Source organism: Dipteris shenzhenensis, chromosome 10 (assembly GCF_047967505.1).
Source record: "Dipteris shenzhenensis isolate YYH24624 ecotype China chromosome 10, Dip_SZ_1.0, whole genome shotgun sequence".
NCBI lineage: Eukaryota > Viridiplantae > Streptophyta > Polypodiopsida > Gleicheniales > Dipteridaceae > Dipteris > Dipteris shenzhenensis.
The window spans coordinates 52,521,655-52,536,509 of record NC_141605.1 but is presented as its reverse complement, the minus strand read 5'-3'; the positions used below and the strand labels follow the sequence as shown (position 1 = coordinate 52,536,509).

General features: G+C 43.4%; 1 protein-coding gene across 3 annotated transcripts in view; it reads right to left on the bottom strand.

The window, feature by feature from the left end:
- LOC147897964 (protein root UVB sensitive 6-like) overlaps nt 1–6,724 on the bottom strand; it is a 126,292-nt gene extending 119,568 nt beyond the window's left edge. For all 3 annotated transcript variants that reach the window (XR_015541675.1, XR_015541674.1, XM_087380340.1), the window contains exon 1: nt 6,276–6,724. Coding sequence is in view for 1 of the 3 variants with exons in the window: in XM_087380340.1 (XP_087236466.1) it covers nt 6,276–6,566 (291 nt within the window). In the remaining 2 variants the exon portion in view is untranslated. The remainder of the gene's footprint in view (nt 1–6,275) is intronic.
- Nucleotides 6,725–14,855: the final 8,131 nt, after the last annotated feature.

Here is a 14,855-nt window from a genome sequence, read left to right as displayed (position 1 = left end):
CCTCGAATTCACCCTCTCTCTCTTCTTCCTTCCTTCTTTCCCTAAACCTTAACCACTTCCCAAAACCGATGAACCAGCAGACACTTGCAGCACAAATTTCGAAATTAGGGCATACCTGGAGGAGAAATCGTCCAAAATTCTCGCAACAGAAGTTCCTACCTCAGGAGTTGGCTCTAATACCAACCGACACGTCCCAACACTCCTGAAACCTTTGATCTGCACGCAAACACAAGAACACACACAACATGAGGAAACTGAGCAGGCTGCTCACCACCCAACCATGACATCTACGAGATGTGATCCCGAATTAGGAGAAGTCCCCTCCGAGCCACGAGCTGAGCTACTGGCACGAACTCCCAACCAGATCCTAACCAGCCTGGTGTCCGTCCCATACCACCAGGTGGCGCTGTGAAGCCTAGGATCTGCTGCTGGGCCTTGGGCTACGCTATGATGCAGGCGCGCGTCCGCGACTCAATCCAAGATCAGACCTAGCACCTAGGAACGAAACTTGCTCCCATCGGCTCCCTAAGAATTGAACCTCTGGGCCCCTTATATAGACTCGGGCCCCAAGCGCCAAAAATAGCGAAGACCTCTAACTGGTTCGTACCCTTGCCACTCAACCCGAGAATCAAGCCTGCCTAGCTCTAAGCCTCCCTAGGCTACCTGAGCTAGTCTAGTGTACCTAGTACACATCGGATACCAATCCGTGCACATGACATTTGGATCTCTCTCTCCTTGTATTGTGTCCATAGTTTCGGACGAAAATATATTCTTTTGGTATCTTCTATATCTAGCTGGATCATTGTTTATTGATGAGTCTGCACATCTATTTGAAGCAAATAGGTTTAAGAAGTTTGTGATTCCACTCACCACACATTATGCGAGCTCCTGGGCTATTCTATCAGTCTTCCGTTGTGCGTGTTGGGTCCATTGCTGCTCCAAGAAGAAGCTAGGGAGACGCTCTACAGCAACGACAATGATGACAAGGTGTTGCTAGCAAAGGAAAGGGCAAACCTAACGGTGGCAAGACCAAGAAGGATGACTCTGGGATGACGAGGACACCACCTCAGCTTCTTGCTGCCCTAGGAGACAGCCAAGTACCAGCCCTAGTAGAGCTCAGTCTGCAGCCTCTATTGCACTACTCTGCCTCCTGGATGTAGGCCGGGGGATGTGTGAACTGCTGCTCCCAAGTTTGCTGGCTTGCTGGATGATTTATGCCCCACCAAAGGGCTGCTTTTATAGGCCTCTAGGGCCCTCTAAAATAGCCAACTGGCAGCCTCATTCTGGCCAACCAGTCTTTCAAAAAAAACCCACCCCCACCAGCCCTATATTTTGGGCTGTGGGCAGAGCTCCTCTTGGGTTGTGTGCCCTCTGCATTTAAGTGGGGGCCTAGCCCCATCTCTTTGTGTGCCAGCTGATCAGCTGGCCCCTTCTACACCCCCCTATTTTGGGGCGGTGTGCTGAGCCTTATGGCCGACCAGCCAGCTCCTTGGCCCTATAAAGGGCAGGGTGCTGCCCACTGCAGCCCCTCCCTTTCCTTGCCATCTGTTGTGCCCTGCTAGTGGACACCCGCCTTATAGGCACCTTCACATCTGGTATCCCCCGCCGTGTCTGCTGCTCCAAATGTGCCTTTTCCAGGCCAGATCCCTCCTATTGAGTGCATAGCTATCTGGTCCTGTCTTTCAGCTCCATCTGACGCAGCCGTCACAACGACTCCTCTTGTGAGTGCTGCCCATGTGGCAGCCCACACTCTCTCCTCTTTGGGCATATCCTGCCCTAGGTCTCCCTACCCCACGCTCTCTTCATTTGGGGGCTTACAGATGAGGAGGTGACCTTTCTGACACATCGAGTGGTATGTCAAAAGTTTCAGGCTGCGGGATTATGAGTGTGCACAATTTTATGGAGGGCTTACCTTCTAAATAACTACATGATCTCTAGTGAACTCCTGCTGTGTATCTGCATCTGTGGAAAAAGATGGAGTTGGATCCATGCATGAAGATGATGGATGTGCTATTCAGCAACTAAGCAATTCCCACTTTACGGGGCAATCCAAATAGCTCACAGGCCAGCCAAAAGGCCAGCTCTCTCAGCCAAACAAATGGCCAGAAAGTCCAGCTGGTCTGGCCGACCAGATCTGGCCGACCAGTTGGCCGACCAGCTGGCAGGCCCACCGACCAGCTGGCCGACCAGCTAGGTCTGGCCTATAAAAGGCCTTTGCCCTCACACTTCCTTGACAAGACAGGACCTGCAGCTGATCCTCATCTCCTCCATCTTTTGCTGCAGGCCCGCCTGCTCCATCTACCTCTCCTCTGCTGTCTCCCTCTCCTGCCTCTCCTTCCTGCCTCCTGGCTGCTCCATCCTCTCCTCCAGATCTGTCACAACTTCTGCTCCTCTGCTCAGATCTGCTCCTCTTCTCCAGATCAGATCCTTCTACTCCAAATCTGTCCCATCCTGCTCCAGATCTGTCCCCTTCTGCTCCTCTTCTCCAGATCAGATCCTTCTACTCCAGATCTGTCCCATCCTGCTCCAGATCTGTCCCCTTCTGCTCCTCTTCTCCAGATCAGATCCTTCTACTCCAGATCTGTCCCATCCTGCTCCAGATCTGTCCCCTTCTGCTCCTCTTCTCCAGATCAGCTCCTTCTGCTCCAGATCTGTCCCATCCTACTCCAGATCTGTCCCCTTCTGCTCCTCTGCTATAGATCAGCTCCTTCTGCCCCAGATCAGCTCCTTTTCTTCATCATATTGCTATTCCAGATAGCCTGAAGGTTCCTTCCTCAGAGCATGCTGGTTTCAGCCATCTCCAAGGGCAGCTTCAGCTCCCATCATCCTCGTCATCATTGAGCTACACGGAGGACTGCGTGACGCTCCCTCTGCTGCTATCTTTTCTACTGTCTCTCTACAGATTCACCTCAGCCACGGTCCTTCAGACACGATGGCTTGAGGTTCTTGTATTCAGTTTTTCATATTACCGACAGGCACTATGTTTTCTAAGTTCCGTTCTTCAGTTGTATTTGAGTATTGTCTATTTTCTGATCGCTCCACTGCAAACCCTATGGTTTCTCTTTCGTTTCTCTATATGTGCATCATAAAAATCAATATGAATTGATGGAGATGGGACTACCTCGTGCTAAGAGCTTACAATCAAATGTGTCTCATGCTAAGGTGTTACCGTCAAACATCTTCATTTGATCTCTCAAATGAGGCTCAGAGTCTGCATCATAGACTGGTACATACCATGTGGCAATAAATGGTTAAAGAAGGTTCTCTTTCCACTCAAGAATCTCATCCGGAGTCATGATTGGTGTATTATCAATTGTGTGATGAGAATAACTCCATGCTAGAGGTGGTCTAGTGCTCTATCCAAGAGTCTTACCTATGTATTGGTGGTGAGAGTGTCTAACCATGAGAACACTATGTGTAATCATGCACAAGGGTCAAGGATCCAAACAGGTCAACAGTAAGAAGTCCCAAGATTCCACACCAGGTGATGGTGGGAATGAGCAGCAGAAGAAGAGCTGGATGGCGAAGGATAGCAATGGCTATGGCGGGTACTTGGATAAAGCGACACAAGCACTCTATGCCAAAGAGAACCGATGCTTCCATTGTCATGTGCTGGGCCATATTAAGGAAGATTGCCTGCACTACCAGAAGCTTCTAACAGTAGAAGCCCCATCAAGTGGTTCAGCGACAGCTTCAAAAACCTCAGTACTCATCGATGAGCTTGATGACCCGCAGACTACAAGGACAACCTCAGTAGTCATACAAGAGCTTGAAGCTCAACAGAAGGGGGAACCTCATCAGTTTCCCAATTGTTTCAGTTTTATGGACAGGTCAGTGGTTAAAAGGTCCTTATCCTGGTAGATTCAGGCAGTTCCAAGGACATCATCTCCACCAATGCAGCTCAGAAGGCTCAATTGTCTCTTACACCAACAAAACCAATGACCTTGAATGGGGCATTTCCGGGGCCACAGATAGAGAGCAGCATGCAGATAGCGTCAGCCACTCCGAAAATCTCAAGTTGGGTACACAGTCGACCACTCAGGGTCATGCCTACTTAGGCAACGGACGTCATCTTGGGAGCACGATGGTGGCACCAGTTCGAAGTCCGACCAGATTATCAGCACCAAGGCTTGGGTGTCAAAATCGTAGGCCATGGGTCCAAGTTCATCTATTGGAGTAAGGGAACTAAGAGATCACCTCCGGATTCATGAACCAAACATTTAGATCAAGATTTATTATCCAAGTATACCAGAAACAGTCACCTCCGTCAGCACGATGGGAGGCCCCTTTCATACCCTAGTTTGAGTTTCAGCAAAAGAGGATATCATGGGCATCCACAAGCCCGTGGCCACGCTAGTTGGTGCTCACGCAAGCAGCCAAGTCAACTACCACGCAGGCATCCGTACAGCCATGTAGGCGTCCTTGAGCAGTCAACAATGAGAGCACAGTCAAGAGACAATCAACGCCATGTCAACGCATGTCAAAAAATGCAGAGTCGACTTTTTGGCCAAAAGTCGATGCATTGACTCGTTGACTTTTTGACCAACCTAGTCAACAGTCGACGTTGATCAACCGACCAAGGTCAACGGCCAGCTGGGCTGACCTAACAGCCTATAAAAGGGTAGCCTTTGCAAAGCCCACAGTTGGGCATCATAGCCTCAGTTCAGCAGCAGTTAGGCCTCCTTGCAGCAGACCAACAGGGTGCCTGACCCTCTACAGGGATCTAGTGAGGATTCACCTCCTCTAAGTAGTCTAGTTTCTCTACAGTTTTGCAGTGAGGGTTTCAGCCCCTTCATACGTATTCAGCCCTTTGGGCATTCATTATTCGGTTGTATCTATTTCCTCATCGGAGGTCCCCAACATTCTCTTCCTCTAATTCTCTCACTCACATCCACAGAATCACTTTGTCTATTGAGTGCATCATCTTGCAGTTGCAATTCGTATTGAGCACGAGAGAGAGTGAGAATAGGCTATCTCCCGCTATTCTTGGATTTCCTACTTTCAACAATTCTAAAAGAGCACAGCCAAGTCCTCTGTGCAGAAGGGCAGCTCCATAAACAATGGGTGATCGTCTCCAGGTCACAGCCTCGCAAAACAATGGCAAGTCTTGCCTTTCCTCATTTGCTCCATCCAAGGGCCATCAGCCAAAAGAAGTATGAGATCTTCCTCGAACGAGGGCTAGTCGAAAGGTGGGACCAAAATCTTGTAATGACCTTGAGAAGCACCTCCTACTTGTTAGTCCACTGGAGAAGTATACGCAAAGGAAGCAATCTCTTGGATCTCTCACAATGTTGGTGCAAATACGCTGAACCCACACTCAGAAATCTGATGCAGAAGATACCGAAGCAAAACTAGGGTTAGGGCCTATTTATAGGATCGGTGGGAAGCTGAAGGCAGGTTGGTGGGTGCACAGACCAGGTGGGTCTGTCACAGACTTGGTTGGCCTGCTATAGGGTTGGTTTCAGACCTCGTCGGCTTAGTTCAGTCGGCCCAGTCAGGGGGGGTATTTAGCCCCTCAACCCCTATAAATAGGGGGCATAGTCACACTCCAATCCCACCGAACCCTGATTCTAGGCAACGCAGGAAGAGAAGCGAGAGCTTCATAGCTTCCTGCAATTCTCAGTATTGTAGTCATTTCTGACTGTAGTTTTCCCCAGCACCTTGTTGGATGTTTGTGGCTCTTCTCAGAGCAGTTTCCCCCGCACTTGTGGATGAATATATTATGGAAAAACCTGCTGCAACCCTACAGCGCTGCTACTCATTGCCATTCTGTAGATCCTCCCTACCAGGCGGAGCCTAACAGTGGACATGCACCAGCCTCTACAGCCCAGATTCTACCCAAGTTTGCTATTAGGAAAAACAACGCTGGAATTTAGCTTTGTACATTCCAAGATTCTTTGCTTAGTACAACATATATGCTGCATTAATATCGTTAAACCTGACATCTGTATAAAGAAAGCTGTCTACTGGCAATGTGTTTTTTGTTTTTTACTTTTTTACTTTTGAGTTGCGTACTCTGTCCAGAACACAACATGATTGGTTAGCACTGCATCCCTTTTCTAAGAACTAAAGCATATAAAATTCCAGAAAAAATAAGGAAACTTTCTTGGCTTTAACGACTGACATTCACGTAAGGTGGGATTTTGAAGTTGGATTCTTCCGACCAAATGCTTTTTTCTTTAATGTGGAAGATGAGAGAGTCTGATTTCGAGGATTAGCGCAAAGACGGAGAGCCCATCTCAGATTAAAGCAGCACATAGGGGAGTGGGACTCACTCCCAAGAAATTGCGATTCTGCTTTACATTCAGCACCAAGAATTCCGACTTGCGAGCAAGTCCAGTGGAGTCCCATCTGCTGGAATACTGAAAGTGCGACCTGCCCACCTTCTCGAGGCATACGAAATCGGATCTAATGGCGTCGTGGCTGGGCAACTCTGTAGCAACTGAGGTGGAAGGAGTTGTGACGTGATGGTGGAAACGTTTGAAAAGGGAGATTTTCTGTGCGGCATTCTTTTTCACTATATCAAATAACGAAGACTGAGATGGACAATCCGAAGAAGATGGCATCCTGCACAACAAGACAAGCAGACACAGAATGCTCTTGAAGTTTCCAGTTTAGAAACTCAGTGATACACACGTGACCATGACTTGCACTTGTGGGTGTGTATTTGCCGGTCAAGCCACGATGTTGGCACTTTCAATTTCGGTACAACTGAAAACAAAGTGTCAATGACAGCAAATGGAAGTTATATATTTCTTTGTTTGGTTATATGGCTTTGATCTCTCATGCGAGAAGGAATGTGATTGAGTGATCGGCCCAGTACCAGAAATTGATTCGTTCACAGGTATGTCCAAATGTGATCTAATGTGCTACCGTTAAGAGTTGTTGGTAAGTTTAATATGCATTTGGAAATGGTAATCATTCATAATTCTTTTGAGTTTTGTTGAATTTGTTGTTGTTAAGTTCATGTCAATGTTAAAATCACCGATGAGTACTTGTTTTGATTCATTATTGATATTGAGTTTCAAAATAAATTGCAAGAGGTCAAAAAATGATGTTATGTTTGAGTTTGGTGATCTATATATCGTTACTATAAAGTAGGCTTGCATGTTTTTATTAACAAGAGCTTCAATGATTTCTACTCCTAAGATTTTGTGTAAGTGATAATGCAATAAAGAAGTTGTATTGTTTAGTAGAATGCATGAACCACTTGAAGAGAAAACATGTATCTATTGAAATTTATTGAAAGTTAATGTCTCATGTTGATGGGATTGAATTTCTTGTAAGCATAGGACATCTGATTGAATTAGTTCTTCAGTGTTTTCAATGTCTAGTTTGTACTTTTGTAGAGATCTTGTATTCAAAGAATGGATGCTTATGTTGAAATTGAAGTTGTTTCTTTGTTGTTCTTTTAGTGTGATCTATCTGCATGTTCTATTAAGTCTTTGCATCTCTTGTTGAACATCTTTGTCCACTTGAAAATTTTCATGTTTGAGTGGTTCGAGCAAGTAAAGATTCTCAATTTTTTAAACCTTGGAAAGTGCACTGTAAGCCAACCTATGTCCTCGCACTTTTGATGGAGACAATGCCAAACGATCCATTGTTAGGCCTTGAGACCTATGGATTGTTCTTCCTGTAGCTGCTTGTATGGGGAATCGTTGTCTTGTTAGAATGCTTGTTTTCAATGGTCCAATTTGCACCTCTTTTGCAATACAATGAATAGGTGTCCAACTTTGATTGATATCGTTATTGTATGTATCTCTATTGTTGTTTCTTGCTTTTTTTCCTACATTGATGTTTTGAAATTTGATCCAAACTATGTCTTTTCCTTGAGAAGTTCAAATTCCTTGGAAGACTCCATCAGCTCCATTCACCAAACCATCATGTTGATCGAGTTTTCCTGAACAAAGTTAAACAAGCATTCTTTTTTTTAACAACACTTTAGTTCTAAGCCCATTGGCAGCTTTTGGATCCTCCATTAATTTCTTTGATGTGCATGAAGACTCGGAGAAATGATCAATTGCTATGAGAGAATATGGTTCGCCTTCCACCATGTCAAGTATTGAGTCGTTGTGTGCATTCATTTGCATGTTTGTATAAAATAGATATGGGAAGGCGTGGCCTTGTGGTGGTTGTCGGAAGCATATGTTGTTTATGCATTCTATTTGATTTTGAGTGTGGGTGCACTTTCTAAAGAAGTTCAATATGTGTATGAATTCATTGTCATTTTGTCTCATTGTTTGTTGTAGTTCAAAACATTTTATTTTAGTTTTCCAATACGTATTCGCCAAGCTCTCAAGTGCTTCATTGTTGTCTTTAAAAACCCAAGCGTCCTTCATGGGCTTTGCTTGGTAAAAATCTCCACATGTTATAATGTCAACTCCGCTGAAATAGTCTTCATAATTTCTTTTCAAAGAACGCATTCTCAAGTCAGCAAAGTTCATTGTTCTTCTACCCACTAGGGATATTTCATCAAACACAATGAGTTGAACTAGCTTGTAGAGGCTTGAAAGGACGTCTAGTTTTTCTCAGGCTAGCGACATGAGTTTTTTGCTATGTACTGGTAAGTGTAGAGTGGACTGTATGGTAATTCCATCTATGTTATGGGCAGCCTTTCCAGTGTAGGCCAGCAGCAATGCTTTTGTTAAATTAATGTCATTTGATGTTAATACTTGATTGTAGAATCTAAGTAATCCTTGAACAAGAAGAAGTAGCAGATGTGTCTTCCCTGTGCTAGCTCCACCTGTTAGGAACAAGCTGATTGTTTCTTACGCTTGGCACCTTTTTTCTTTATTTGCTTTTGATCTTTTAATTCTGGTGCACAAGAATCATAGTTTTGTATGCTATTTTGTTCTACATTATTATGCTTGTCATTATCACTTGCTAAATAATTTTGTCGTATATCTCTCACTTTTACAATAATTGTATACAAAGACATATTCCTTGAAGGGTACATGTTCTTGAAATCATTAGCTATAGCTCTCAAACTACGTTTTGGATCTTGGAGAATACTCTTGATCAATGATGACTCTAATTCAATTGTCCAAAATTTTTTCTTGTTAAACTCTTTCCGAAAAGTACATGGGAACACATACATTTCAGGATAATGAATGACAAGTTGAAGTTCATTACCTTTGAAGTAGAAGTACTTATGTACTTTTTGTAGTTTGTGTTATTGTTATTGTTATGATATATTTCAATTTTAAAATTAAACATATGGACAATTGCATTGAGTAGGAAAGATTCTAATGGAGAAAGTAACATTCTCTTGTTTTGAAGCAACTGCAAGTATTCCTCCATTAAGTTCAGCAAAGGGTACCACTTTTGGATTTTATGACTGTAGAATTGTGGATGATCAACAGTTGGTCCATTCTTTAGCATTTCTTGAATATCATTTTATCATTTTTTAAACAATAACATCTCTTAATTTTTCATTTGTGACATGATAATTTAGAGATTGGTTTAAGCATAAGAAAATGCACTTGTTGTCTGGGTAAAGTTTAAGAAAAGATTCATTCAAGTCAAAATCATTATTGGTGGCAAGGATCTCCATTAAAATAGAAGATTGAGCCTTCAAGGAAAAAAAATTATCTTGTCAATACCAGAAAAGCTCTAAAATATTCACATCTTCTATTCTAGTATTTAAGCTTCTGGAATTTGCAGATATCACAAGTGAAAAAGAGTGGCTAAATTATAATGTTAGAATGCAAATACAATTCCAATATAAAAGATATATTGTCAAAGGAAACGCATCTCAATGATTTCAGAACCACTTAATACTTCCATTAAGTAAATGTAATTTAGGAATTCTCAAACTGTTATATTTGAAATGATAATATGTCAGCTTCAAAGCATTACAGTTACTATGACAATGTCAATTGCGAAGATCAAAAGCATTCTTATAACTGAAAATAAAGACCAAAAACATGGAGTACATGGTTGGTTCAAAAAACTGAGTACTTTCTTGGGAATTTCAACTTCCAAGAGAACTAGAAAGAGGAGGAGCAAATGCTCATTTTTAGTCAATAAAACCAGTCACCATCCCAAACATATCGGTTAGAGAACGTCCCTCCCCTTTCTTTGTGAACAGCTGAGACATAAGGAACTGGGTGTTCTTCGTAGTAGCTGTATGAATGGAGTAGGTAGTTGAAGCGCCTTGTCAACTATAGCATCCTTTATAGTGACCTCAATTTCAGCTCCATCCACTATTGTAATGGCACCTTTAATCTTTGGTATTTTCACAAGGGCTGTATGTTTGTCACATGACATGAAAAATACTTTATTAAGCTATCTAGAATTTTGCCTTCCTTACAAGCTCCACATACAGACTCGTATAAAGTGGAATTAACACCATGGACTGTCAAAGAACCTATAACCTGCAGCAAGTTGAGTTGAAATAACAGCAAACTCTCTTAGAATATTGATAGTAGCTCTAGTATATGTTGAAGCATAACTTTATTGAAAGCTAGAACAAAGGACTTAATAAAAACACTCATTTTCTTGAATGAGTACACACCTGGTTGCCATAACCAATTTGCTAAATGTGTGAGAAAAACCCTTGATAGCCTAGCTACGAGAGATGGATCTTTAATTGGAGCTATTATAGTAGCATCCAACATGTTAAGGGCAATTGACTGTGTGTTCCTCTTGACACCCACATTTCTTAAAATAAATTGACACTCTCCAATTGTCTTTAAACGGTCAGCAACCTTCAAGTAATTTGACCTTCTATTGCTCTAAAAGGTAAGCTAAGACAAGATTCATTGAATAACAAAATTCAGAATAAGGTATAATAGAAAATATACTAATATACCATCAAACAAATCAAATCACTTACTGTGATAAGATCATCAGCCAAAGTCCGATACATTACAATCTTACTGTATTTTCTTCTTATGTAAAACATTAAATTAACAATGTTGTAACTAACTTCACAACTGTGAACTTGAAACTTATAAAATTACAATTCTCTTTAATGTTTAGCATCCTGCTAGTTCTACCAAAAATCTCTGTCCACTGACTTTACAGTAAAAATAAATGCCAGTAATTGTAGTTAAAATTGTCTATTGTCTTAATGAAACATGATAGTTATCCCAGTTTATACTATCTGTTGGTAGAAAATATAACAAACATCTATGTAAATAGAATGAAATATTTAAAAAGGATCACTTTGCTATCTAATCAACCCATCTTTCAATACATTTATAATTACAGGCAACTTTCCTATGATATATTAATCAAATTTCGAAAATGACAACCTAAATAAACTTAACAGCAGTGCTTACAGCACTATTCAAATGCTTAAAGCAAATAAGGTATACTTCGACAGGGAGAGATGACAATTTCACTCTGCTCCTTCCATGCTTCATAAGTCTCGTTGAATAGAGAGACTACAAAGATAATGCTACAATAGATTTATTAAGCAGTAGATTCCTAAAGAAAAAAGGATTTCTTTGACCACATTAAAAAGAACACTGATGGGAGATGTCAACGAATAGAGACTCTCCTTAGATGAAAGGAGTAGAGCGAACAGTATAAATAAAGAGAACTGCTACAAAGGACGAAAAGAGCGCCATTGCTAAGAAAGAAAGAAGAATGCATGAAAGTGAAAGTAATACGTACGAAAAGAAGAGGATTCGAAAAAGAAGTACAAACAGAGCGAACCTTTTGAGTCGGCCATTTCAACGTCTATGTCTTCAAAAAACGCAGTAGAAAACATAAGCTGGGAATACAGGGAAGATGCAGACTATTCGTATCTATAGGACATCCTAGGGATAGTGTTAAACATGCATGCCCATGAGAAGAGCATGTTTAGAGTGCAGTTCAACATTAACTAAGACTAAAAAACACTAGTTGCATGCCCAGTTGTAGAGAAAATGATTCTTGTTACAACCTAATAGAGGAACTACAAGAGGTGAAGAGTAACTGTCAGAGAGCGTGAACTGAACACACAGCATCAAGAGGCATGATGTCTTGCTTGCCAAGGTATAATGGGTAAGTAAATAGAATAATATAGACAGTTTATAAAAACAACAAAATAAAGTAACACAAACCAAGGGGAGGATTTTTGGTTTGACAGAAAGATCTCGCTGCAGGAAGAAGCCATCACCATTCAGATATGTGATCCAAAGATCTCGATGCAGAACCAAGCCATTGTTGAGAGTTCATGCTCAACATCATGTGATCATGTGTGCATAGCACCATCACGTGATCATATGTGCATAGCACTAACCTTATAGAGTGCTATAAAGGAAAGGGTTAGATCCCCTAACCCTAACCCTAAAAGGGTTTGTATATATTCTATTTTTTCAACTAATTCTAGTGTACAGTTAGTCATTTGTGGTGTGCTCTCTAGCTGTGCCCTCTCTCCTCATCTCCACTCTTCTCCTCTCCCCTCTTCATATTTTGTCATGGTATCAGAGCATGGTTCTGCCTTCCGTTGAGGCGCCATCCTTCTTGTGAGAGTGATTGTGAGATTGAGAGTTCTCTTGAGTGATTGTGAGATCCTTCCCTTCACTTCCGTTGAGAGAAATTTATGTTCATGTGAAAATTTCCGTCCATGAGAGATTTCCATTATCTCCTTCCATTTGATTCATTGTTTGTGAGAGAGTACATTTGAGTGGTTCTTCATAGTGTGAGAGATTTCTGAGAGTGGTTTCCACCTATGAGAGCGAACGAGAGAGATTTATTTCCTTGAGAGCTTCAAGAGAGACATTTCTAAGCTTTGTAAGGTACTCTGATTGTGACAGAGACAGGGAGAGATATTTCATTTGTTGAGAGCTTCCAAAGCTCAGGATCTAGTCCCTCCTCTATCCAAGAAAAGTAATAGAGTCCCTTTATGCTCTCAGCCTCGACAAGGATGTCCGTTAATCTCATGGCTCCTTAGCCTCAGCTCATCGAACAACAGCACCTTGAGGAAGCCAATCAGCTGCAACTACAAGGCAGCTCCTCCTACGACCCTCAATGCAAGCAGCGGCTCCTTCTACAGCCAGTCGACTCCTTCAGCGAACGATAGTCGCCTCTCAAAATCGGACGTAGACCATCATAGGGCCTCCCAAAACTGCGACGCTGACAACAAGCCTCTTCACCGGCTCCAACGCTACTTGCAGCTTCTCCATCGACTCCAAAGCAACAAAGGCGGCTTAGCTCCCTCGACAACAAGGTCTCCTGAGCCGGCCGTCACCAACAAGCCATTAGACGCTGTGGATCCCGGGCGACCCCTATAGTAGCTACAACTACTTCATCGACACGCAGTGTCTCCAGCCGACCAAATAGCTCACGGCAGATGCTCTACGCCCCGTGTGGCAAACACGCCCGTCACCGCCCCGCGTGGCTGTAGCAACCTCCATCGACAGCGACAAGCCATGCGCCTCTCTTCAGTAGACGAACTGCGTGCAATTGCTCCAGCAAGCTTCTGACATCCCCGTCTCCATGCAGTATCAACGTTCCTAGTATCTCAGAGGCTTCCAGCGCATCTCCTGCTCAGCCGCCACAACGACCAGCCTCACCGACAAGGCTCACGGGTAGCACAAGTGAGCCGACGCTCACGGGCACCTCTATGACCTACTTCAAGTTTGCAAGGCTGAGGACCCGACAGCTCTCAGCCACCAACCAACTCCACCGGTAGCCCATCTAAGCAATCGACCTCTACAACGACGGAATTCTCAGACGACGTATAGTCTTCGCGACGGAATTGGAATCTTCGACGAAATCTTCGTCGATTCCGGTGCACCATTGGTCGACACGTGGCAGATAGGATAGAACCACGGTCTGGTGAAGATCACCTTGGGTTAACTGGTTGACCCACGGTTGGACATGTGGCACCTTATCTCCAAGTGCCACGTAATCTTATCTGACACATGGCAGTCCACTGCCACGTCAGCAACCCACGTCAGCATTGCCACGTAGACAAACACATCACCGACTGCCACGTCATCAGGTCACGTCACCTGCCACGTCATCTGTGCCACGTCATCTGCCACGTCACTTGTGCCACGTCATCATTGCCACGTCATCAGTGCCACGTCATCAGTGACACCTCAGCACTGCCACCTCAGCACAGAGCTTCACTGGCACACCTCTTGCTAAGCACAGTGCCACATCATCACTGCATGTGACTCACAGTGACACATCATCATTGAGCACCATTTGCACTCCTTTTGCCCCTCCACCTAGATCAAGTCATATCTCTTGATCCAGGAAGAATTTGAGGGTGCTCCAAAAAGGAAAGTCGCTCGATTTTTCGTGCTCTACGCGCTCGTTACATCACGCGCACATTTTGGCGCAAGTTACACTCACATTTGAGCCTCGCCGACAAAACCACTTCCTTCACGCACATTTGCCTCTACATCGACGCATCTGACCCAGCACTTAAAAAGAACAAAAGAAAAGGAATTATTTGCTGCTCTTTCATCGATCGACGGTTGGTTTAGATCTAGATCAGAGTAGACTAGATCGCCATAGAGGGGACGCTTTGAATTCCCCAAGTTGCCAATCTAAGCCATGCCCGAAATTCCCGACTAGTACCTACTCGGAGTCAGTCCATACGCTCACATCCGATTTCACATCATTACATTACCTGAAATCTTACGTTCATCAGTTCAGTGAGCAGACTTCAGAGTTCAGAGACATTGCAGATTGATTCAGTGGGCAGATAGCACTTGATTTCACACACACATGCCACCATTGTAAAGCCTATTTGGCTATCTCACGACATAGTGCACATCATTTTTCAGCCTTGTAAAGCCTCTTGGCTATTCCCGGCATCATTGCCACAAGCCTTGTAACACAGGTCAGATCTTATTTACTGCAGTTCTATCTTCACCGACGGTACAGAGATTTCACTTGGCATCTTC